This window comes from Aythya ferina (genome assembly GCF_964211825.1).
Source record: "Aythya ferina genome assembly, chromosome: Z".
NCBI lineage: Eukaryota > Metazoa > Chordata > Aves > Anseriformes > Anatidae > Aythya > Aythya ferina.
In genome coordinates this window covers 57,163,301-57,188,043 of record NC_140299.1, presented here as the reverse complement: position 1 = coordinate 57,188,043, position 24,743 = coordinate 57,163,301, and the positions used below count along the sequence as shown (strand labels likewise).

General features: G+C 35.5%; 1 protein-coding gene across 1 annotated transcript in view; it reads left to right on the top strand.

Annotated features, from left to right (window-relative positions):
* SLCO4C1 (solute carrier organic anion transporter family member 4C1) overlaps positions 1–21,398 on the top strand; it is a gene marked incomplete at its 5' end in the record, with an annotated part of 31,968 nt that extends 10,570 nt beyond the window's left edge. Inside the window, 11 exons of the mRNA XM_084503905.1 lie at positions 2,264–2,458; positions 5,310–5,406; positions 6,045–6,166; positions 7,038–7,153; positions 7,448–7,592; positions 8,933–9,128; positions 14,039–14,192; positions 16,003–16,190; positions 18,134–18,198; positions 19,307–19,444; positions 20,547–21,398. Coding sequence (XP_084360031.1) covers positions 2,264–2,458; positions 5,310–5,406; positions 6,045–6,166; positions 7,038–7,153; positions 7,448–7,592; positions 8,933–9,128; positions 14,039–14,192; positions 16,003–16,190; positions 18,134–18,198; positions 19,307–19,444; positions 20,547–20,671 — 1,541 coding nt within the window. The 3' untranslated portion in view covers positions 20,672–21,398. The remainder of the gene's footprint in view (positions 1–2,263; positions 2,459–5,309; positions 5,407–6,044; positions 6,167–7,037; positions 7,154–7,447; positions 7,593–8,932; positions 9,129–14,038; positions 14,193–16,002; positions 16,191–18,133; positions 18,199–19,306; positions 19,445–20,546) is intronic.
* Between the last annotated feature and the right edge of the window lie 3,345 nt (positions 21,399–24,743).

Sequence of the window (24,743 nt, the reverse complement as noted above, 5' to 3'; positions counted from 1 at the left end):
AAATGCGTATATATACTTGCTGAATTATCAGACTTATTTATTGATATTTTTTAAGTGATGGAAATAAAGGATTATAACTGTATTAAAGTATATATTGATGGTTCTGTTAATTTTGTAGTTAAAGTCTGGATAGCGTGGTTCTGAAAACAAACTAGTGTGATAGTTATTGTGACAACAAGATAAGTTATCCTATGGCATGTAAACTGAAGAGCTGAAGAGAAGCAATACTCAATTAGCAGCACAGTGGCACAGGCTTTTAGATTTATGTGAACAAATCCACAGGGTGTGCAGATAGTGATTCTTGAACCAATGTCAGAGTTGGATTGCCATTAGTGAGTGTAATCTGCTTATTTCATGTGGCTGTCCCTAGATCTCAAACTGGGCTGTATCTTTCTTTTCACCTAATAAAATTCATGCCATTTCCTTGCACAGTTGCTTGTTTTCAGATATGTATATTAACAAGATGCTTATATATGACACTAAATAAGTAGTTAGGTGCTGTTTTAGACTGACCTAATGGGCATTTAAGGTTAAAATGTATAGAACACGTTTGTGGTTATATATGCTGCACATGAACATGGTTAACAAACCATGGAACGTGGTTTCTTGTGATAATTGTGGAACGTGGTGTCTTGTGATAATTAATTTTAGATGCTGTGCATAATAATAGTACAAAGTGAACTTGATTTAAGATTTCAGCATTGCTGTTTTCTGTAGAAAATTTGTTAACTGAATTGACACTAAATGGAAAATCTACTCCAGAATTAAAGTTTTGAGAACATTACTTCATAATGTTCCTTATATGACTTCAACATTAAAATGAAGATCCTTCCTAAATAGAAGGAAGGAAAATATTGACTCCTCTTGAAGTGAGGTATTCCATGACTCTATGTTGGCCACTTTTTGTACAGTAGCCCTGATTTACTGATTGTGTGGTACATGACTCTGCTATCACTATTATACAATCATTCAGGTCAGAAAAGACTTCTATGATCTAGTTCAATGTTTAACCTAGCATGGCCAAGACCAGCATTAAATCATGTAACTAAGCTCTACTTCTACATGCTTTTGGAAGACCTCCAAGGATGGTGACTCAACTGCTTCCTTGGGCGGTCTGTTCCAATACTTCACAACCCTTTTAGTGAATAAATTTTTTTCTAATACCACCCTAAACCTCCTGTGGTGCAATTTAAGGCCATTTCCTCTTGTTTTATCAAACTATGATGCTGTTCTTTCTGGAGAAAGTTATGATAAACCCCAGGGATGCATTTATGACAACACCCAAGTAGCCTTCTAGTTAAGCAAACTGCATGGCAAGCTTTTTCTTGATCTTTGTTTTGTGAACCCAAAGCATTGATTGGTCTAATTACCTGATCTGGAGATAGTTTTTGTTCCTCAGGATGGCTTGTTTCAGTTTCACTGAACTGACAGGTATATTATCTTTCTTCCTCAGGGTTGTACACTGTTCTTCAGAGCAGCTTGGAAAGAAATGTGCTACTAAAAGTGCAGTGATAGCAAGGAGGGGGGAAAGAGAAAACATACCCCCTGACTTCATTTCTTCCTTTTTTGATTCTCTCCTCATAAAGTCAAACATTACAGGAGTGGATGCAACCTTAGGCTGTTCTGCCTTTTGATTCCCTCTTTTGTCTGTATATGTGCATATAGAGACAGAGGCATGGTGGTTTGCGTGGGGTGTGCTTTTTCCAGGGAAGTCCTTTTTCAAAAACAGGGTATGAGAAGGGAAGACTTTCACTTATGATTCTCACTGCTGTTTTTCCTCTCCAACAGTCCAACTTTCCTCCTGTTTTTCAGGCCACTATTTCCTCTGTCACTTCAAAATGGAGGTTGCTGTTAGTGCTCCGTAGAACCTTTATGAAGTACAAGAACAAAAAAATGTCTGTTTCCAAAGAATGTTCATGAAGTAACTCTTGAATAACCATTTGGTATTTTTTGCATACATAAGGTCAATAATACTTTGAAAAAGCTGAAGTATTTTAATAGGCTATTTCATCCATATTTTCTTCAAGGAATAGAAACAAAAACCAAGCCATAATTGTATTTCTTTCAGAGGGCACTATGTCATGGAAGTCTTGGGTGGTGTCATATAGGACTCTTTAGCAGGGGTGAAAACTAAAATGGGAGCCTAGCATTAATAGTGCAGAATATTTTAGTTAATATTTAGTAGATATGTACACGTAGAACACATACATATCTATCTTCAGTTGGGTAACAATTTTAAAGGTTTTGTGTTTCTGTCATTCAGATACATGCCAAATTTCAGGAACAAGCTCTACAAACTTCACCTGCAGTGCCAACACAAAGTCTTCACTTTCGAACTACCTTTATGTCTTTATACTGGGACAGCTGCTGCTGGGAGTTGGAGGAACGCCACTGTATACTTTGGGGACAGCTTTTATTGATGATAGTGTCCCAAAGCACAAGTCTTCTCTTTATATAGGTAAGTTTTAAAAAGCTGTTTATAACACGCTGTCTGTGTAGATCATAGACTACACTATCTTACAAATTCTTCTATATACTCCTCAAATCTTTTTTCAATTTTTGCTTATATGCATAAAATAGTTCTGTAATACGTAACTGATAGTATTCAGTAAGTGTGAAATTTCTTCAGTAGTTACTTTAGATACCAATAGTTACCATAGATACCATAAGGTCACTTTGCACCTCTCCTGATGTTTCCTATCAGCAACTGAAAGTGATTAATCAAAGTGGTTAATACAGCTTGGCTACAAACAACAAGAATTTTGAGTAAAACTTGCATTCTGTTCTTGTAGGTAATGAAAGCTACTGTTTATCAGCCCAATAGCCATACCTTCCTTTATGCTTCATTTGGTTGTCTTCTAACAATGGGCATCCCTGTCTGTAGGGACACTCCTGTACATCATGAGATCAATGCAGCCCTCTAGTCACAAAAAAATTGGCATTTAAGGAGGAAATAATGGAAGTATGCTTCTCTACCTGAAAGTACAAGGGAAAGTTAAAGGATTGCCTAGAAACATGGAAAATGGATTTGTGTCTTACTGTGGGGCTGTTAGAAAATGAAGGAATACTAATTACTTATAGTTTTTAATGCTTCCAATCAGCATTCTGTGTTATATGCATTTTCCCTGCCTAATTGGTTGAATTTTTAGGGTGTTTTCAATGGATATGAAGATGGTCAGTACTTTCGCCATTTCACATATAAACTGGTAGAAGTATATCGGCTGTACTGAAAACTCCCAGAAGGAATTTAAAACATCTTAGATGTCTGGGTTGTTTTCCAGACTCTAAATCGATATCTAAGGAGGCAAAATTGAAATTTTCAGCTTGAAATATTTGAAATAAATGAAACAGAAAATAAAACTGTCTACATGATTAGGGGATCAAGAAATGACCTGAAAAGTCAAGATTTTGCTAAGTATAGAGAAATAAAACGTAATAGGTTGTACAATAATTTGATTCTTGTACAATCTTTGGACAAATGCTGAATTTAGGACAACAGTGTACTCTGGATGATGCATCAAAAATAGATGAGGAGTGGACGGAAAGCTATGCTTTGACTGTAATTCTTTTTTAACTCTAATGCAATGTACCAAGGATTTAAAGTATATTGTGTTGCTGTCTTACACAAACCTTCTTGCATCACAAAAAGCCAAAACAAAAAACCCTAAAAGTTTCTGTTAGTAACTGTAAATAGGTGATAGCATCTTTGACTAAAACTTTGCAATTCATGAACTGTTATTTTCATTGCCTTCTGAAAATGGTTGTCTTCATGAAGACTGTTTTCTGCTTGCTTAACTGAGACATTTACATGTAGAACTGGTGAACAGTTATGTGGTTTCAAATGATAATTTAAACTGAATGGTCTGTAAGAGGAAATAAATGCCTTTTAATCGAAGTCTGATATTCTGCAGGATGAATGTGAACTTAAATTCAGAGTGGTCCTGTGAGTATGTCGTTATTTTGAAAATACAGAAAATGAGATACATCAACTCCATATTTATTCTGACTTACTGGTGTGCAAGTGTGCTCTTCTACCCTTACCTGCTATTACTTTCTGCTGTCTAAATAGACTGCAATAGTGCTAAATATTTCTAAAACTAGCACTATAGAAAAAAATGGAAAATCTAGGTTCTTCAACCTGGGCAAATGCATAAAATATAGGCAATAAAGTCTTACCATTTATTTAGATAGCTCTAGCTGACTGCTACTTGCAAGCATCTATCTGCAGACAGTCCTGCCATCAGTACTAACATGCTACAGATCTGAGCCAAAGAGACTATTGTGACATAAAGAAAATCATGTACTAAAACAGAAAAATGTATAGGCCTAAGAGTGTTCTTCAGTAGCAAGTACTTACAGCTGCAACTTTTTTCTTCTCTAGAAGCAGTTAAGAGCTCTGATTTTATATTTTTAGGCTCACATCAGTAAATTGAATTGCACATGATTGAGTCCTCTGCAAACTCAAGTGGCAGATATTACTTCTGTCAACAGTGTTGTTCTCATCTTGGCAGATCTTAAAAAAAAAAAAAAAAAAAACAAAAAAAAACAAACACCAACAAAAAAAACTTTTAACACTCAAACTACACCTAAATATGTAGACTCTTAAAGATTGCATGCATGTACTACTGACAACTGATGCTTGTAACAGTTTTAGTTCAGAAAGTTTTTCCATATTTTGTGCCTATGATTTAATCTACAAAAGGCAATCTAATAATGTGCAAATATGTCAGTGAAGTGTCTATGCTGCATCTCAGAGTTGCAGCTTTTAATGAGAGCTGCTAATTTTCATGTTGATGTACAGGTACAAACGGTCTTCTGCACACTATACCCTAAGTAATGACACTGAAAGAACAAGCTGATTTCTAGAAAGCATTTGGTCTGAAGTTGATTTCACAGAATTCATAGAATCACAGAATTGTAGGGGTTGGAAGGGACCTCAAGATAACATTAGGCCCAAATCCCCTGCCAAAGCAGAAGCCCTAGAGCAGGTTTTCCAGGTAGGTGTCCAGATAGGCCTTGAATATTTCCAGAGAAGGAGATTCCACAACCTCCCTGGGCAGCCTGTCCAGCTTTGTCACCCTCACTGTGGAGAAAGTTCTTTCACATGTTGGTGCAGAACTTCCTGTGCTCTACCTTGTGGCCGTTACCCCTTGTCCTGTCTCCACAAACCACTGAGAAGAGGTTGGCAAGATCTCTGCCTCCCACACTTAAGGGATTTATAAACATTAATAAGATCAATAAGATCTAGGGATTTCTTTAAAAGAAGGCTTTAAATATGTATGGTAAATAATGTTTTTTTTCTCTTCTAGGAATTGGCTATGCCATGTCACTGCTGGGGCCTGCTATTGGCTATGTCTTAGGAGGACAACTACTTAATGTTTACATTGATATCCAGATCCCAGAAAGGTGAGAATTCTTTTTTTCTTTTTCATTTGCTAATTAGTTGAAGATTTTAAGAATTTTCTTCACATGAGGAGAAATGATTTTGTTTGGAAGATGCTGCATTTTCATGAACTTGATGTAAGAGAGAGTGCCGCTATTTCTATACGGGGGGATAGTTTTCTAGAAAATATATCAGTTGACAAATAGTCTCCTATTCAGGAAGTAACACTTTGCATTGTAAAACCGTCTGGACTACATGAGTAATAAGCATTACTTATACTTTCATATCCTGTATTTTCTGTATTGGCCCTCATACAACTTAGTGATTGTCAAGATTGTCTCTTAAAAGCCTTTGTCAATACTTTAATATGCTACAGGATCTTAAAAACAAGACCAAATAGTGGTCTTCAAATCAGAATGAGTTTGAACAATTAATTGTAAAGCTGTATTTGGTAGAATGCAATGTTATAACAGAGCTGATTAATATGCTTACTACTTTTTCAACAAATAAGAGATTGAATACATTTAGAAGAAAAGAAAATTACAGTATTCAAAGACTTTTGTCATGTCTATTAAAAAAATAATTCCAGCTCGCTGACATTTGAAATTACTGGCATGAGTTCACAAATTGTAAGCCTGCTCTTTGCAAATTATTTTTCCAGTACACAGATAGACCAAGATGACCCACGCTGGCTTGGGGCATGGTGGATAGCATTCCTTGCATGCTTTTTTGCAATTTGGTTTCTGATAATACCATTTTCATGCTTTCCGAAATACTTGCCAGGTAAATAATGTGCTTATTTGGTGTCATTTTGAGTTTTGTTTTTATTCCTCTTTGATTCTTTTCTTTATATATTTTGGCTAAAACCTGATTATATATATATATATATATATAGTTTCCAATATGTGGCCTTTTAAAATGAGAGGAATTGGCCAGAGGGAGGCTCTGAAAAGTACTGATGGGGCAGGGGGAATATGTACAGTAGGACTGGAAACAGGTAGAGTGTGGAAACTGATGGTCAAAGTTTGAAAGATGCTTGCAGCTAGACTTCCAGGACTGTGTTTAAAGCTATGGAGTTAGCACCAAGAATCACAGGTAACACCTATAGACTTAACTCTTGCATTGTAGTCTTGGCTATTGTGTTATGGCTATGGGTAGAATTATTAATAAACATGAATCAAAATATCCCAGAGCAGTCTGTTTAAAAATAATACTTTCAATACATTTCCTGTTCAGGCAGAGTCTCTTGGAAAAGCATCCATCTAAAGCAACTTACTTACTACTCATTATGTGGAAGGAGAAATGATGGAGGACAAGGAACAGTGAAACAGGGAACTAGGGGGAATGTGAGGATAAAATATTGAACGGCCTTCAGGGCAGTCTGAAACTCTTAGGATACCCTGATAATCTCTTAATACAGCTAAGGCTCTCAAATGGAAGTATGATTCCTACAGCCATTCTTTTTTTTCCCCACAGTAATAATGCATTGATCTTCTTATAGATCAGTACCAATACAATATTCCAGAAGTCTTGAGGTGTCCAAGCTGTCTTTTCCATGGAAATTTTGTAATATTGTAATGTTTTTTTTTCTGATTTTAAGCCTATGAACATTGTTATTTAGAATTTCTTTGTCAATAAATATGCACTTTTGTAGGAACAGCAAAAATACAGGCTGAAAAAATCTCTGAAACCCACAATGATGGAAGTGAGGCACTTGTTGAAACCAAGAATATTGGAAAGAATTTTAAAGACTTTCCTGTTGCTCTTTTGGTAAGAAAATCTGGAATTTACTAAAACTGATAGTGTTTGGAGAATGAGACTCTTTTTCAGACTTTATGTAAGTCTTTATAAAGGCAACTGCTTCTTCATGCAACAGCGAAGTCTCCAGTGCTGCTGAGAACTACATATTACTTCATTTTGTTGATGCATGAGATTTTTAAAGCTTGAAAAGCATATTAGTGAAGTTCATGAAAGTATCTGGTTTAAAGTGGCATTTAGTTTACGGGGTACAACAATGAAATTTCCTGAGTGTTTTGCTAATCTTTCTCCATGCTTCCTCCATAGATTCTGTTGAAGAATCCAGTACTTATGAGTCTAATAATAGCTAGTTCTTCAGAAGCATTAGTTGCCACTGGCTTTGCCACATTTCTACCAAAGTTCATAGAAAATCAGTTTGGAAAGACATCAAGTTTTTCAGCAACTCTTGGAGGTAATGTGTTGTGGGTTTCCTTGTTTGCTTTTTTTTTTTTTTGTTTTCCTTAACTGCTTTATCGTAATATTTAAATAGGTAGAAAATGGAAGGCTATGAAAAGCTGATCATTGCAGAAATAAATGCAATAACATGAAAGAGGTATTAGGTGGGATCACATGAGTAAATGATAGTTATTTCTAAAGGACAGCAACAAGATCAAGGCAGAAAGGCAAATGAATACTTGCAATGTGTCAGACTTAGTTCTGGAACATCTTGCTACATTACTTCAGCTGTAGAGTGCTGCAATTTAAAAACATGGTAGTTGAACTGCTCTTTGCCCAACAACAATGTGTTTAGGAGAGACTTTGACGTACTCCTTCTCTGGATAGTACTAGATAATTAGTACTATTGCTACTTGGTCATTGATTCAGAACAAAGTATCTGCAAGTTTTACATAAAAATAAATTGGAATGCATGCTCAACTGTTAAACATCATTAGCAGTGCTGTGAGAAACAATGTTCAGTTTTTCCTTTAGACCTTGTTTTAATTTATTTTAAATACTGATAGTATTAATCCAATGTACAGTTTTAAAGAAATGCCTGTGCTAATGTTGAAAGCCAGCTGCACCCGAACTAATGTTGATAACATACAGACTAGTTAGTTAAATGACTATTAACTACTTAAACTCTTTTGACTATGTGACTCAGTTCTCCGACTGTAACAGAAGTGTCTGTAAAACTAGTGATCTCAGCTCAGTGCAAATTACATTGATGAATTGTTTTTTTTGTACATACCGATTAATTCAGCAAAACTGGCCCACCTAGGTCTTGAACTTAAATCAAGTTTCTGTAGAAACTTAAGACTTCATTGTCTTGTGCTGTCTGTTGTAATAACAGAACATAATTCTTATTATAAAAAGTTTATAGCACAAATGTGTAACAAAAGATGGATGTGAAAAATACTAAGAAGCCATGAATTAGAATTTTCTATTTTCATAAAGCAGCCTACTGGTGTTCAGAGATTTCTGCACAGAATGCATTACAGTTAAGTAATCTAGATTTGCTGTGTAGAACTTTGATTTTGTACATCTATAAATTACACTGTCAAGCTGAACTTCTGCAAAGACTAAAAGTAATGTAAGAGTAGAAGAAATGACTTTCAGTGAAACTATTAAATTACTCATGCTGAGAGGTTCTGGTAGGATGGTTTGAAAATGACATCATATGGGCTGCATCTTAAGAGGCAGGTAAGTATTGTGATTTTTTTTTTTTTACTTAACATGAAACTGCTTTCTGAAGTACTTCACTAATTATGTCTTGCATTCTTGTGTAATTGCTGGTGTCTTGTTTTTCTCTAGGGCTTGTATTAGTTCCAGCAGCAGCACTAGGCCAAGTCATAAGTGGCATCTTGGTATCCAAATGCAAAATGGATTGCAAAAACATAATCAAGTTCATGATAGGCACTTGTTCAGTGGCTCTACTGTTAAACACAGTGTTTTTATTTGCTAAGTGTGGGAATGAACCTTTCGCAGGTGTCTCTGAAACATATGATGGGTAAATATATTTTAATGCACTCTTGGGGTTAGTGTTAATGCTTAAAATAAGTAAGTTATGTCACAGAATACAAAACCTCTAAAATGTCATATCACTTTGCCTTGATGTAGGAAAATGGAAGTTTTATTTAAAAAAAAAAAAAACAACAAACTCTAAAACCTCGTTCTTGGACTTAGCATGAAATAGATGACTAAGAGAATGTAAGGATACATTGCACTTAAAATGTTCTAAGCATTCCTGGTCCTTGTGGAACAGGAAGGGTGAAGGGATGGGTACCCGCTTCTGTAGCGAGTCTACTTGTAGTAGAAATGGTATAAATTAGAACTAGTTTTCTGTTTCTTTAAAACAGTAATAAGTCTTTTGTGTATTGTTTTATTACTCAACTTTTACAATCTAGGCAGCTCTTTTCTGAAAGGAATCTGTCTGCAGCAGCTTCATGAGTGAGAAGTGAGGGGCACTACAACTTAAATAATATTCAGTTTGCAAGCTCTTCCCTAGGAAAACAAAGTTATTGTAATATCTAATATCTGAAGTGAGAGGCAGACATGTTATGCAAAGGCAATATAGCTTGGTGACTGAAGCAGAATAATGAAATGGGTAGAATAACATGGTTAAGAGAAATGACTCAAAATATTTGATTAGCATGTATAAGGAGGACTCTTTAAAAATATATACTTCTCTATCCCCTGAAGAATACATTTCTCATCAGTAATGAGAACACAGTTAATCACTTGTTTCTAGATCTTTATACAAATTATAATAGCAGAACTCTAGGATGAATGTTCTTCCTGTTCCTGTGAATAAAGCTTACTCTGGAAACAAGTGTGGCAGTAGAAAAAGTGAGTAAAAAATGAAGCAAGATTAAAAATAATTTTCCTCAGAAGTATGTTTTAAGAGAATGCAATTCTAATAATCCTTCAGCATCAAATGCACATGATGCTATCACCAGCATAGGCAGTATATTATATAAAATGTATTATCATGCCCTATTAAGGAATTAACTGTAAAATTGTAAGGTTTAAATTCTCTTATAGTCTTAACACTTCTGTAAAATGAGCAATACTTAAACACAGGAAAAAGAGGGCTAGCTGTGTCAAAACTGACAAGTGGTCAGTTACTCCCTGAATTCATAACACAGAGGCAACTCCAGCTGCTTGAGGATATGCCAAAGAGCCAGAAGATGTGCAAAATATTTCCAAGATGGCTCATAGCAGAGCATGAGTAGTGTGCTGTGCAACTTCTCAATATTTAAATATTGTCTACCCAAATCCCCCATTTTAGAAAAAGGTTAGGTCACCATAGAACTTCTACAAAGGTAGAAACTGCTCTGTTCCAGAAAGTCCAAAAGCGTTTTCACCCAAGTGGAATGGGGGAAGAGGATCTTTCTATCTTTCAGGTGCAATACTATAAAATGCACCATAAAGATGTAGAAGAATAGGGGATAGACAGTGGAATTGGTTTTGATGTGTCTAAAACAAATGCATGTGGGTGGTAATTCTAGCAAAAAATGGCAAACTTCTAATCAACAGTTAGGCTTATATGGTTTCTTCACTTGATATTATCAGGCTTTTTATTAACTACTTTTAAATGAGCATATAATAATAGAATAGTACAGAAGAATCAGATCTTACTCAGAGGCAATTAAGTACACATTTTATAGGATATAAAAGTTACCAGTATTCTTAGGTCACATAAACATAACAGGGATATTTCTTTTTTTTTTTTCCCCCACATAATAGCAAAGAGTGATGTGAAAGACTGACCAGGTATTTTTAATGTTTCTCTTTTAGGTAGATATGAAAACTCTAACTCATAACTTTAGGTTAACAGGTCAGAAATTCAGAGGCCTTGAAGGCAGTAGTGATTGAATGTCAGGCTTCTGATTCTGCAACAGTTGCTTTTGTATTTCTTAAGAGGATACATTTTGCTTAAACTCTGCACAGCATGTTCCTTAAGCCATCATGGCATGCTATATGTTGATCATGCCTTTATCAGAGTTACGCACTGTCCTGATGAGTAAAACCTGCTGTATGTGTATATGGCAAATATCTTAAAAGGCATCTTAAAGTGTATCCCTTGTTTCTGCAAACTTTTTAAGCTTTTTAAAGGATTGGTCCCAGGGAAGTCAGGTAAAACTTTGATGACAGAGTAGAAATTTAGTGCTATTACCTTTATGCTTCATCTTTATAGAAAGATGAAGAAACTATACTTCATCACTCCTTTATACTTGATCTAGATGGCAGACTGAATAAAATAAACTTCACACTGGTGACTGGAGGGGAAAAAAATACACATTGAAAGCCTAAGTTATTACTCATTTAGATTATATCCTTACAACTTGCCATAACAAATGTCATCACAGGCGTTTGAATACGCTGACACTTAAAACATGGCATTGATTTAGGGTATGAAAAAATGCTAGCAGGAAGGTTGTTGTAGACACTTCAGATCTGTGAAAACTAGGATGTAAACTTGCGGAAAGTTTTTATAGTTACATATTGAGCAAAATAATCAAAATAATCAATATATTTCTGATCATTGAAGAGGTTGTCCAGGAAATAGAATATGAAACTATTCATATTGTGACTAATACATATATACTGTGAACAATACATAATCATATTGTATGTCCACTGTTAATGATCAACTAGCAAAAGGTACAGCTGAATTGATTTTCATCTTAAGTTAAGTGCAGTTAATTTGGTTTAAGTTTTGCATAACCTTAGCAGTTATGTAGTTGCAACTGTCTTGTTGTAGACCTTTTACAACAATTTAGCATTAACCAATCCTGAAATAACTATCCACTCAGTATCTATTATCAACAATTACTCAGTTTTATCTAATTCACTGTTACACTTAATTTTAGTTCTTTTGAGACAAGACCTCCATCAGATCGAGTAACACTAATATAGTGCTAGTTCTGAACTTCCTTTCCATGAAGGAATAAGCAGCTGAAATATGTAGTAGTAGTTAAAAATAAAAAATAAAAAAAATTAAAAGCTTGTGGAACAATAGCCAAGTTCATACAATAGTTTACATAGAAATAGCTTATATTAAATAACATATGTTACTGAACAAATGATTCTGAAAGAATAAATTTTGAGGGTGTTTGAGAGTTGGCTTGGCAATTGATGTAGATGAACTTTTGTGGAGACTTTGAAGAAATCCTTTATGGCAAACATTCCATTTCTATTGAAAAATAGCTTGGTGGTGGTAATGAGGGAGCATTTTTATGATTAGTAGCAGAAGCACATGAATGTTGGATTATTTCTGAGCTCCAATGTTAATGAACAAAGTGTATTGCCTTTAATAGCCCTCAGTGTTAACTGTGATAAGTTGTGCTATTAAATTAGACTAAGCAGAATGAACACGTATGGTTTAATCTAGTATGTGCTTCAAGGAAGTGTTTTTTGCCACACTTGTTTATCTAGTATTTCCTCAAATGTGAAAGAACAGAAACTTATTTCTGTTCATTCCCACACATCTATGGGACTTTGTTTTGTTTTCTATTACAGAACACACAATCTGTAGAGCTTTTAAAGACTTTTACTTCCTTATAGTGCTGTGTTTCTCCAGGGGAAAAATAAAAGAACAAGAATTTCCATTTCATAAGAACCTAGGTACATGAAACTACTTCTTCTGTATTCTAATTTTTCTCTGAGAGTACTTCAAGTTTCAGTCCCCTTTTTATGTCAGAGAATTGAGACCTCTGCACATGTGGACAGAGGTCATATGTTGTCATTCAATTGATCAAGTATTTCTAGGCTTGACTGATAAGGCAATGTATGGAGAAACCAGTGATTAGTAAGTTATTTGTGAATTTACTTATGGTGTACTGGGATGCTTTAAACCAGAGCAAACTGGCTCTTGATTCTTTCCTATCTGAAGAATGATCTAATGTGACAATGGTAGGGCTCAACTGTGCTGTTATAAAACTGAGTACATAAGTAGATATGATGTCCCTAATACTCCATATGCAGTTTGAATGCAGTGTAACTAATCAGCTTAATTCCTGGAAAAAATATTTCTGCTCTTAGTTTTTATTACTGTGTTAAATTCTCTCAAAGTATCCTAACTTTGAGGTAATGAATCTGAAACATTCAGATTACAGAACAATATTTCAGCTACTGACTCTCAGAATCCTGTTTTCAGTTGACTGTTTTCAGCTGACTGAAATTCTAGCCCATGAAGCTTTTGTGCTTATTATGTGCACCACTATTAGAAAATCAAGTGTTTTTATTTTCTCCAATTATGCCTTAAGACATAATGTCTTCCCACATCTCAAGTTGACTTTATATTAACGATATATTGACAATATATTGGGACTGCTTCAAATATAGGACATAGTATGGTTGTACTGAAAACAAAATGCATAAATCAAGAATGGTTCTGTATTTACTGTATGCAGTCATCTGGGTTCTGGAATGATGTAGATGCCTGCACAACAGGGTTAAAGGTTGTAGAAATGCAATGGGTTTGCAACTCGACTTGAATCCAAAACAACAACAAAACTTGAAATTTAATTAATAGAATAAACATCACCAAATACTGGGTTTAATCTTGCTGCATTTTTAAGACCTTACAACTCAATTTATTCAATTTTAATATGTATGTGGGATAGTGGAGACAGTAGAAGAACTCGGTTGAGACATGGAGTTTTCATCTGTTTTGTGAATGTATTTTGGAGAAATAACCTATGAAAGTAATAATAGCACAAAACAGCTACATGCAGAATAAATAGGAATTTCCCCTATAGCTGTATGTAGCTACTAGGAATATTGGTTTGTTTTTGAACAATTATGTGCATAAATAATCTGAACTAAATATTTTGTGATTCATTATCCTATAAATACTGTATTGCTTATTTACATAACTGCTATTTTTTATTAAAAAGCCTATTTACCTTCCAGAACAGGCATGCTACATAACTTAACAGCACCATGTAATGCTAACTGCAAATGCTTGCGTTCTACGTACTACCCAGTTTGTGGCAGAGATAAAGTCCAGTACTTTTCCCCATGTTATGCAGGATGTACATCATCTCTTCTTACCAACATGAAAAAGGTACTTTATCTTATTCAGGTAGCTGACCTGGTCTGTTTTTGTTTCATACAAAAAGTATTAAATGTGGAAAGTGTTCTTCCCCTAGTATGCTGGTAAATCACAGTATTTCTGAAATTAAGTGGTAATTACTACAGGAAAAGTTAATGTGCATTGGAAGCAAATATTTGTCAGTAGGATGAATGTTGATATGCTTCTTACTTGTGCAGTGTCACTGCTACTAAACTTTCTATTCTGAAAACACATCAAACCTGAATTTACTTTGAATAAAATTGGCAGTCAGAAAAATAGAAATCAGCTACTGCTTTGACATTAAGCAGCAGTACTTACCTTGATCTTTAAGCATAATATAACATCTATTGTATGCATGGCAATCTGTTTGTGTGTGTCTGCATCCCTGAATGTCAGTTTGCTCTGGTGGTATGCCATGAATGTGGTAAGCCAAAGCCATGAAAGTCGTGGATATTATCTAGACTTCCCAGAATTGAGTCTTTTGTGCTTGTCTCTTTTGCGCTTGTCTCTACTAGCACAAGAAACTCTTTAGCAGCATTGTAGGCAGATAAGTCTTTAAAACGTAGGCAAGAAAAGGATGATGGTGGGTGACTACTTTCTGGCAAATAACTGAACACTTTGAATTATACTTTGTTTTAAAACAGAGTGGATTTAAATGGAGAACCTGAAACTATCCCATTTGTTCACATCCTTACAAAAGCAACTCATTACTTCTGTTCTTTACCACTTAAGTTTTTGAGTAGATATCTTCTCTTTTCTTGTCAAGTACAGCCTGCTGTGAAAACCAGCTTGTTTATAACCAAGACTATAGAGACAGATGATCTGAGACTTTCTAAAAACTCAGAAGAATGAGGACTGTTGCAGTTTTTAGTTTGTTCTCCCACTGTAACTGGATAATTTTTACGAAGCCTGAAGAGTGAGGCTTGAGGAAATAGTGGCATAAGTAGATTTAAATCTAAAGAGTGAACACTGTTTTAGTGTAACAAGTTTTTGTAGTTAAAGTTGCTTGGAGTAAAATTTTTCAATTGTATAGAAATAACCAGCAGCTTTGTTTAATAAATAAGGTAACAGTTAACAAGAGCTAACGTCAGTACTGGGAAAAGTTTTTGAAAACCATGTTAGAAATAGTTTGTTGTAAGGGAACTGCAGATTTTGACAATACTTTATTTAGAAGTGAAACACTGCAAATGAAACATTTCTTTCACCTGGGGAAAGAAAAAAAGGACACTAACCTGTGACACTGTACATAGTGTTTATAATATCTGTGAGGAGATTTTGTTTGAAAGTCATTTTCACAATTATATGCAAAAATAAAACTAGGTTTGGAGACTCTAAAGCTTGCCCTTTCCTAATTATAAACAATGTTTGCTGCTGATTGCCTTCACTGATGGATAGTAAGATTTGAGTGTGAAAGCTAGCTTTTCAAGTTTTATTTTGCTGGTCTTGCATAATGTCATGTATTACATATGACTGTGGCTCTAGCTGCAGGATCTCCTTTAGTTTTATGCCTTTCGTGTTTTGTCTCAAAACTTGTTACTCAAAAAACTGTCACTTTTTAAATCAAAAAAAAACCACACAAATAGTTGCTGCTCACGTGAGCTGGATCAGTCAAGTTGTGCTGAACTGGTTTTAAAAATGAGGGTTACCTTTTATCTGATCATGAGAAAGCAGACTGTTTCCCATACTGTGAAATAAGTTTATTTTCCTTGTATTCCATGGGATGCAGACATACTGAATATCTACAATGTTACTGCCACTCTTCGTTCTTAAAGCTAAATTTTGTTTTACAAATTATTTATAGGCTTACTACAACTGTTCCTGTATTGGGAAGCTGAAAATAGAAAATGGTTCAGAAGACATTCTCTATGAAGCTATACCTGGAAAATGTCCAACACAATGCACAGTTTTACCTTTATTTCTGATCTTCTTCTTTTTTGCTGTTGTTTTTACATTTATGGCTGTTACTCCAACAACTGTGGCCATTCTCAGGTAAGTTTTTGGGCTCAGGAAAAAAGCATTTTAGTGAAAACTCCGATCAGTGAAATCTAAATCATTTCATTTTTGAGTACGGATTCAAACCAATGTGCAAGGGGATTTCCTGTTGTAGTATTTTGTGGATAAAGCAGGCAGTATTTGAAGCAGAGTATAATCATGTCATTGTTTCCTATCTCTATAGTTACATTTGCTTAGCAGATACTGTTTGAATCCATAAAAATAACCTTTTCCAACTTTTAGCAAAAGTTAAAAGCTCCCATTTTCATGAGACCACACTTTTGGCTGCTTTGTTGAAAAGAACACAGTAAATGTGCCACATGCTTGGATGAAGAAAGTATTCAACTACCGTGTGTATGTAGTTCCAGTTTTTCAAATTTTACCAATAACCTAATAAAAGTCAATAGGTACTTAATTCTAAATTGACTCTCTAATTGGGTTCTGATGTGTAAAATTGTACTCTGACAGGAACTGTAGACTACCTATCATTAATGTTGTAATAGGGGGATTCAATGACAGTCACTAATATAAAACCTGACAGCATGTATGTGTTTAACTGCTGGCTTGGCTGCTTTTCAGATCCCTAACACTCTAACATTCATATGCATGAAAGCTAGATACACTTTTTTAGTGGAAGTGGAGCTGTTTCACTTTATGTTGAAATGTGACTTACACTTCCAATATTTGTGGAGAGAAAATATTCATGATGAATAGACATGTATACTCGTCACATGATGCTTGGGTGAGGGGAAGCTGTTATTTTCTTGTCAAGTTTTGGGGTGGGATGAGGAATGATATTCTGCAACTGTACTTTGTAGTAATCTCCTGTTTAGGGTTGGTGTAAACCTGAGCTTAAGAATTTATCCTGTTAGTCTGGCTACAGAAATTTTACATGATCTTCAGAATTGAGCTGACAATTTTATTCTGTTAATTCTAAGCAGTAACATTTGTAATTTGGAATCTTTATATAAACTGAAACAATGAAACAGTTTCTGATGAGAGGACTGTAAAGTAGTTTAAATTTTGAAAAAATTTAAATAGCTAAATGTGAGTTAAATGACTATAGCATATTCTATCTCTTCAGCAAACTTATTCTGTATGCGCTGAAGTGTAAATCTAGGTGTTTCTGACATATTCAAGTGCTAGAACTAAACACCCACACTATGTAAGACTGCTCATTCTCTTACCTGTGTTTGCCTTTATGGTAAGGGAATCCTAACAGTGGCAGGTGCTAACTGCTCATTTTAGATGAAGTACTTCAATATACATCCTACACTCTGAGTAAACAAAATGCTGCAGAAGCTTAGTTGTATAAAAGAAGTTGTATAAAAGATGTAGATCAAGTTGTGTTAATCTTTGTGTAGTTTCTTTAAGACATTACCAGGATAAAATGTTTGCTGCTAAGGAAATATCTGAAAGAAATCGGTAGGAGGTAAAATCTACAAGTTTTATATTAGAAATAATATTGACTTCTATAAGATAGTCACCCAACCCTATAATTAATCACTTTTGGCCTATGTAAATGTTATAAGGGTGTTGTGCTGTAGCCTAGACTCAATTATGTATTGCTTCTTCAGGTACAATAGCTCAGGATTAACTCTCTGGCACGGGCCTTAAATCCTTGGTTGTTCTATTGAAAAGATGTTCAACAGTGTATCAGGGTGCTGTTAGTAAGCTAGATTTTTGATTAGTTTGTTTTGTTAAGCTAGTTTAATTTCAGTTCCTTTAACCTCTTGTAGGAATAACTTTTATATTTATATATATAATATTCATTGGTCAAAGAATCTCTTGAAGTCCTTTAGTTATTTGTTCTGCACACAGGATTTCTAAAAACCCTGGAAAAAGAATATATTAAGCTAAAAGATATTCACTGAGGAATATAGCTGAGAAATGAAACAGTTAAAACTTTTTTTCTGTATTAAATTGCATCTTGTTTACAGATGTGTGCCAGATAAACAGCGTTCATTTGCTCTTGGAGTACAGTCAGTATTTCTACGACTACTAGGTATGACTTGAAACTCCTGTTTCTCAATCTCCTTTTGACATTTTTCTAGACTTCAACATGTTGTATTAAGAAGCTTTCAGAGGGGTGTGTAGCAGCCTTTTGTTGGCTTAGAAAATGCACTTATTAGAAGGCAAATGCTATCAGAATTCAAATTTGTTTTAAATAGGTATGCTTGTTCATTTTAGCCTTTCTTGTTATTATATATATATATATATATGCAAGAACAAAATGTCAGTAAATGTCATTCTTTCAGCAAAAGGCACCTTCTGTCACTTTCTCCAAAAGGAAGCACACTCTAAAGGTTGATGGAAATTTTACTAAGAACTTGAACTGCCTGCAGCGACTGTAGTTAAAGAAGGCAGCACCTAACAACATTACTACTGATATTTATGCTATAGACTTAATGGATCATGCAGGGACCCTAGAGAGAGGATTTGTAGTGATGACATAGCTGCATGTTTCCTCAAGAACAGCTTAGTCCTTGAGCAGGTTAGGTAGACATGCAGTGATGTACCTCAAGTGTATAATAAAACTGGATGCAAACCACTTGTGATTTATAAAGCATTGTTGTGATAAAAATAACACAAATATAGTGAATTCTAAGCAGGAATAATATTAAATGATATTCATTCTACATTAATTTTTTCCTAGAAGCTTGGCTACATCAGAGTAATGGGAAAATGTTATATTAATGTGTTTGATTATATATTGTTTTGTTCCTCTGCACTTGGAACAAGTTAGTGTGTTACACAAAGGGACTTTCTTTTCCTTCAGTTAAAATCCTACTTCAGTAATTACCTGTTCTATCCCCTAATTCTAATTACATTTTTCCAATGAAAATTATGAAAAGTGAAGTCTTTGAAAATTGCTTTGAGCTGTATATATAACAAATTCTGTGCATCCTACTTATTCACTGAGGTCAGTTGAAGAGGTGTTTGCTATGTAACTAATACAAGTATTTTAACTGAAGTCATGGGGCTTACTTACATGTACCTTTAGCGTGTTGCTCTCCCACTTTATCTTCCCCACCAGCTTGACATTTCACACTATGCATTAAGATTGGGTAAGACCATTCCAAACATTTCAACATGTTACCCTGTTTTCTTAGGCACTATCCCTGGACCAATTTTGTTTGGTGTTGCAATAGATAACAGCTGTACTCTGTGGGATATTGATGAATGTAAAACTAAAGGAGCCTGTTGGGTGTATGACAATGAAAGAATGGCATATCTGCTGATGGGCATAAGTAAGTGACTTCTTTATATTAAATACATGTACAGGATAATATGCTGACCTTGACTGTTAGAAGGAATTGTTTTAAAACAACATTCAGCTTTTGTTGTCTTAGTAGTGGTCTTTAAAGAAAAAAGCATCAGCAACAAACTTTTGTTTTTCCTAAACAGAAAAAGCAAAATATTGGGGGAAGCCTATACAAAGATTTAACCATAATACAGAATTGTTTTACTTTTCAAGTCTTTTTTTTTTATTGTCACACTTTACTGAATTTAAGGGCTTTTAGTGCACACATTTCAGTCTTAACTATTTTGGTCCGTTTACAAATTAAGGTATAAGAGGAACTCACTCTTGTCATATTTAACTTCTTTTTATTCAATTAACAATATGAAAATATCTCTGAACAGTAGAGAATTTTTTTCCCAACTTGTCTAACAAGCTGCTCCTTTCAAGTTTATGTCTGGGGGAGGGAATACAGGCTAAGTGTACAATCGTGATAAATGCAGTTGTCATATCTTCTGGTAATTAAGGTACTTAAAGTGTGTAAACTGAACTACTAGCATCTAATCTTTAAACTAAAAAATAAAAAGTCTCAACTTCAGGTTTCAGTATCTCTCAGGCATATTTCAGTGATAGAATGTAATCCCACCCATAGTTGGTCAAAACACCAGTCAGCACCACTGGTGTTGAATATGAATAACTTATGAAATGTTATTGAAATTGAAATGAATAACTTCTTAAGATAGCTGAGGAAGAATACTTACCAGGCCTGTTGTACATGGGCAGTTCTAGCTTGAGGAAAATAGAATACTGATGCAACAAAGAGCAGTGAAGCAAGAAATAAGGAAGACTTGCACTTTAGGCTAGAATGGGGTGAAGAAATATAGAACTGAAGTAATGGCAATAGCAACTGCTGCAAGCAAGAACCAACAGGCAGATGAGAGGTCTAAAGTCAGTTGAAATGCTGACTATACCTGCCCTTTGCTCATCTAAAACACATTGAAATTTGTAGTATCAATTAAAAATGCAGTTGAAATCTTGCAGTGTGAAACTTTATGAATAGGTGAAATGGTTTTGTCTCAACACTGAAGGACTCTTCTGTTCTTTGCATTCAGGTGCTGCTTGCAAAATCATCACAATCATCTTTGTGATCATGGCAGTACTTTTGTATAAGCCTCCACAAACAAGTCCAGCCCTGACACAAAAGGATTCAGAAATGGTGACTGCTATACACACATAAATTGTGAGCAAATCAGGGAGTTTCAAAAGAAGCCAATAAGAGTAAGCACTGTTAAGACACTTATACCAAAGTTCTTGTACAACATAAAATATAAAAGATAATATTTAATTCTTGAACTTTAAACTATTTATGAATGTGTATCACATTCTTTAATTTGCTGAATGTGATATTTAGTATTACATTCTGTATATCCAAAAAAGTCCATATGTTTCTAGTTTAATTTTGAATGTTGAAGTGAAACAAAGTAGAATATTCCAATCAAAAAATGGCAAAAATGAGCTGAATGGGACTGACTGTGAGTCACATTTTCCCTGCCTATACAGTAATACCTAAGGGAGGAACTCTAGTGGGAGAAAATGTGGAACTTAGTATGTTAAAGGGAACTGTCAATGTTTAAAATGGGGATTATTTTTATGTGCACATTGCCTGGGCCTTTACTTCAAGTATGGATTCTGACTGTAAATACACTTGGGAGTTTGCAAGTATGGACATGTTTTAAATATTTTTACATGTTATCCTAATGGCATTAATTCACTTCTTAGTATTTGTAGAAAACTGTAAATAGTTATAGGTAGCTGCATTTGACAGCATAGTGTTTGTTAACTTAAATGCATTAGTTTCTATTTGAAATATATAATATATACAGAAAGTTGCTGTCAAGCTTCTTTCTTTAGGGAATGTCAACACTTTTTCTATAAATTTTGAAAATAAAACCTATTTTCTTAAACTTCTGTGTATGCTGTGTCATTTGTATGTGAGTGAGTTAAGAAGCCTAGGAGTCAAAGAAACAAAAAGCTGGAAAACAAATAAGTATACCAACATTAGAAGCAATAAAACATGGCTTTAATTATCCTGTTGACTTGTGTACTGTGTACTGAAGCTGTTTGTTTCACATGACAGATGTGACTTAGCCACTCTTACTGGGTATTAAACTGCATTGCCTTCTACTGAAATATCATTCAATATTGACTGGGTTGTTTTAATAAGCAAGATATTCTCTGCACTTGTTTTAGCTAATGTAAACCAATTATCTTGTACACTGGTAGTGCATGCCACTTTTATGTAGTGATGTGTACCCATCTTCTCTGTTTACATAACTTCTTATTGACTATCAAAACTTCAAACAAGTACTAGAATGAAGTTTTGTAACAAATGAGTCATATTTCATTTGAGTCTCCAAATGTAGTGCTTAAACTAGGCAGATGTAAGTAGACAGCTCAAGAGAATCCTGCAGAGTTATTCAGATAGAGCTGTTCAAAGGGAGAGGGGGAGAGGAGGTTTGAGCAGAAGACTATACAACCCTAAAGCACAAGACTTCATGTTTTTAAGACAGAGGAGAAAAGTGGTGGAAGACAATTCAAAACAATTGAAGTTAGGCTTTCTCTTGTTGAAAAACTCCTGATAACACAGCTGCCTTATGAATGGACTTACAGTGAGGTGGCTAACTTCCCTTGAAAGATCTAGTGATCTTCAAAGTTTGGGAATATGGCCTAAAACTTCAAATTTGTTTTCCTGCTGAGTTTCTCCATGTGAGGTATAGGAAATCACTTAGTAGTAAAGATGTGTAGTATGGTAGCTAAGCTGGCAAACTTTCTTCTCTTGGTCTGACTTGAGACGTGAGATTATAGTTTAGTTTATACTGGTTATCATGTTTGGGTGTATTACAAAATTTGTCAGGCAGAGCAACAGGACCTTCCTCTTCTGAGGAAGTTATTAACGCTCTTAGTTGCTCTTAGTTCCTATTGGGGTGGCTATTTGGGTGGATAAGGAAGGAAGTATTGCTGTGGTGTAAAGTTACAGTTAAGGTTAAAGGCTGTTGCAACTTAGAATTTAACTTTTGACTTGCTAAAGATAACATGGGCTAGTTAGGAAGACCAACACAATAGATAGAAGGGAGATAAAATGCATAGAGCTGGGTAGATTTACTCATTTTACTCATTTACCTTGCATTATAAAAACATTCAATTCTCTCTCCAAATAAATAGACAAAGTGGTAGATAGCATGTTAAAGGTTTTACTAAATAGAGGTAAATGTCACAGATGAGCTGACAAGGTCTGTCTTGGTATTTAGATGGTGTTGTGGATTGAAAAAACTGTCCCAGATAATGGGATTAGAGTGTACTCTCAGCAATATCACAGATACTACAGAAGTATCAAGGGCCATCCAGAGGTATTATGACAAGCTGGAGAAATGAATATACAGAAACATGAAGTTAAATGAAGGGAAGGTAAAATCCTGCACTGAGGGAGGAACAGTTTCAAGTGTATGTATACTTGTACATACAATACAGGCCGACCACCTGGAAAACAGCTCTGCAGTGAAAGCCTATGGTAGGAAAGGTGATGAAGAGGCAGCAGTATGTACTTTCAGAAAAAAAAAAAAAAGTCATAGGCTCCACTAGGCAGAGCACTGCTAGCATTTTAAAATCTGCTCAACACTGGTGAGGCTGCAGTGCTCTTTAGTTGTGGGTTCCTCAGCCCAGGAAAGTTGCACAATTGCTGCAACAAGTGTGCTGCAGGGCTACAAAGATGGCTAAAGATCTGTAGCGTCTTTCATATAGGCAGGCTGATAGAGCTGGGGCTGCTCTTGGCATGGAGAAGAGAACGCTTAGGGGGATCTTACCAACATGTAAATATCTATCTGATGGCAAGAATGAAAAGAAGGAAGCTGAACTTATCTCAGTAGTGCCCAACTGACTGGACAAGAAGAAATGGTCACAAACACATGAAGTTCCACTGGAACTGTAGAGGGATAACATGACAGGGTTTTGGTAACAGGAGGCTGCAGGGTTGAACTCTCTGAGAAGATTCCAGCAGCTGCTCCATGTTAAATGAGGGCCAGTTTCAGCTGGCTCCAAAGGGACCTGCCACTGCCCAGAGCCAAGTCGAAAAGGGGTGTTGTTTGGGCCTCTGTGAGAGCAGATTTAACAAAGGGAAAAAAAAAAAAAAAAAAAGAAAAAAAAAGAAAAAAACACTGATGTACGACAGCAGCTGGGAGAGAGGAATGAGAAATAGCCCTCTAGTCCCCCAGGTCAGTGCAGCAGGAGGTGCTCCAGGCAGGCAGCAGCAATTCCCCTGGGGCCTGTGGGGAGGCTCCTGGTTGAGCAGGCTGTCCCCCTGCAGCCCATGGGTGCCACATGGAGCAGATCTACATGCCGCAGCCCCACCCATGGGTGGAGGAGCCCCTGGTGGAGCAGGTGGACGTGGCCTGGAGGAGGCTGCGGCCCATGGAGAGCCCCTGCAGGAGCAGGCCCTGGGCTGGAGCTGCAGCTTGTGGAAAGGAGCCCACACAGGAGCAGTTTTATTTATTTTTTTACTAGGAGGGCAGTGAAACACTGGAACAGGGTGCTCAGATGTTGTGAAGTCTCCATTCATGGAGGTATTTAGAACCCAGTTTGACCTGATCCTGGATAACCTATGCTAGCTGAACTTTCTCAGTCAGGGGAGTTGGACTAGATGATCTCACGAGGCCCCTTGCAACTTGCTTCAGTGATTTTCTGAAATAGTTATTGTGGTCTTTGTTCCCCATTGTATATGATGTGTTAGTTCTTTAACTTCTGTATGGATTCTAGCAAGGGAAGACCTACTTGTTATTGCACAGTTGTGGTTTTTTTTTGTTTGTTTGTTTGTTTGTTTGTTTTTGATTTGTTTTCTAGCATATGTATATATCAGCTTGTACATGTACATCAAATTAAACTATGTTCAGAATCTAACGCTCGGTGTGTGTATATTGCTAGGTTGTAATATTTCCGTTCATGCTAACACTCCTGATCAACAAAACATTTCAAACAGCAGTTGACAGTCTTTTGTGATTTATATATGCTCTGTGAACTCCTTTTTAATGTGCTTGTACAATCCTGAGTATTATCCAAAATAAAGATGATTTAAAAGTTTTTGAATGTTGCATATTCTAACTAGCATGACTATTTTTAAAAACTATTCCTAGTGCAAATAAATGCAATCCGACACTGTAGATGATAAAATGTCTTAATCTCTGAAGCAGAAGGAAGCTTTTAACTGAGTATATTGCCTTGCATTTCCAGCTCAAATAAGGTCTCCAGAGTCCTACTGG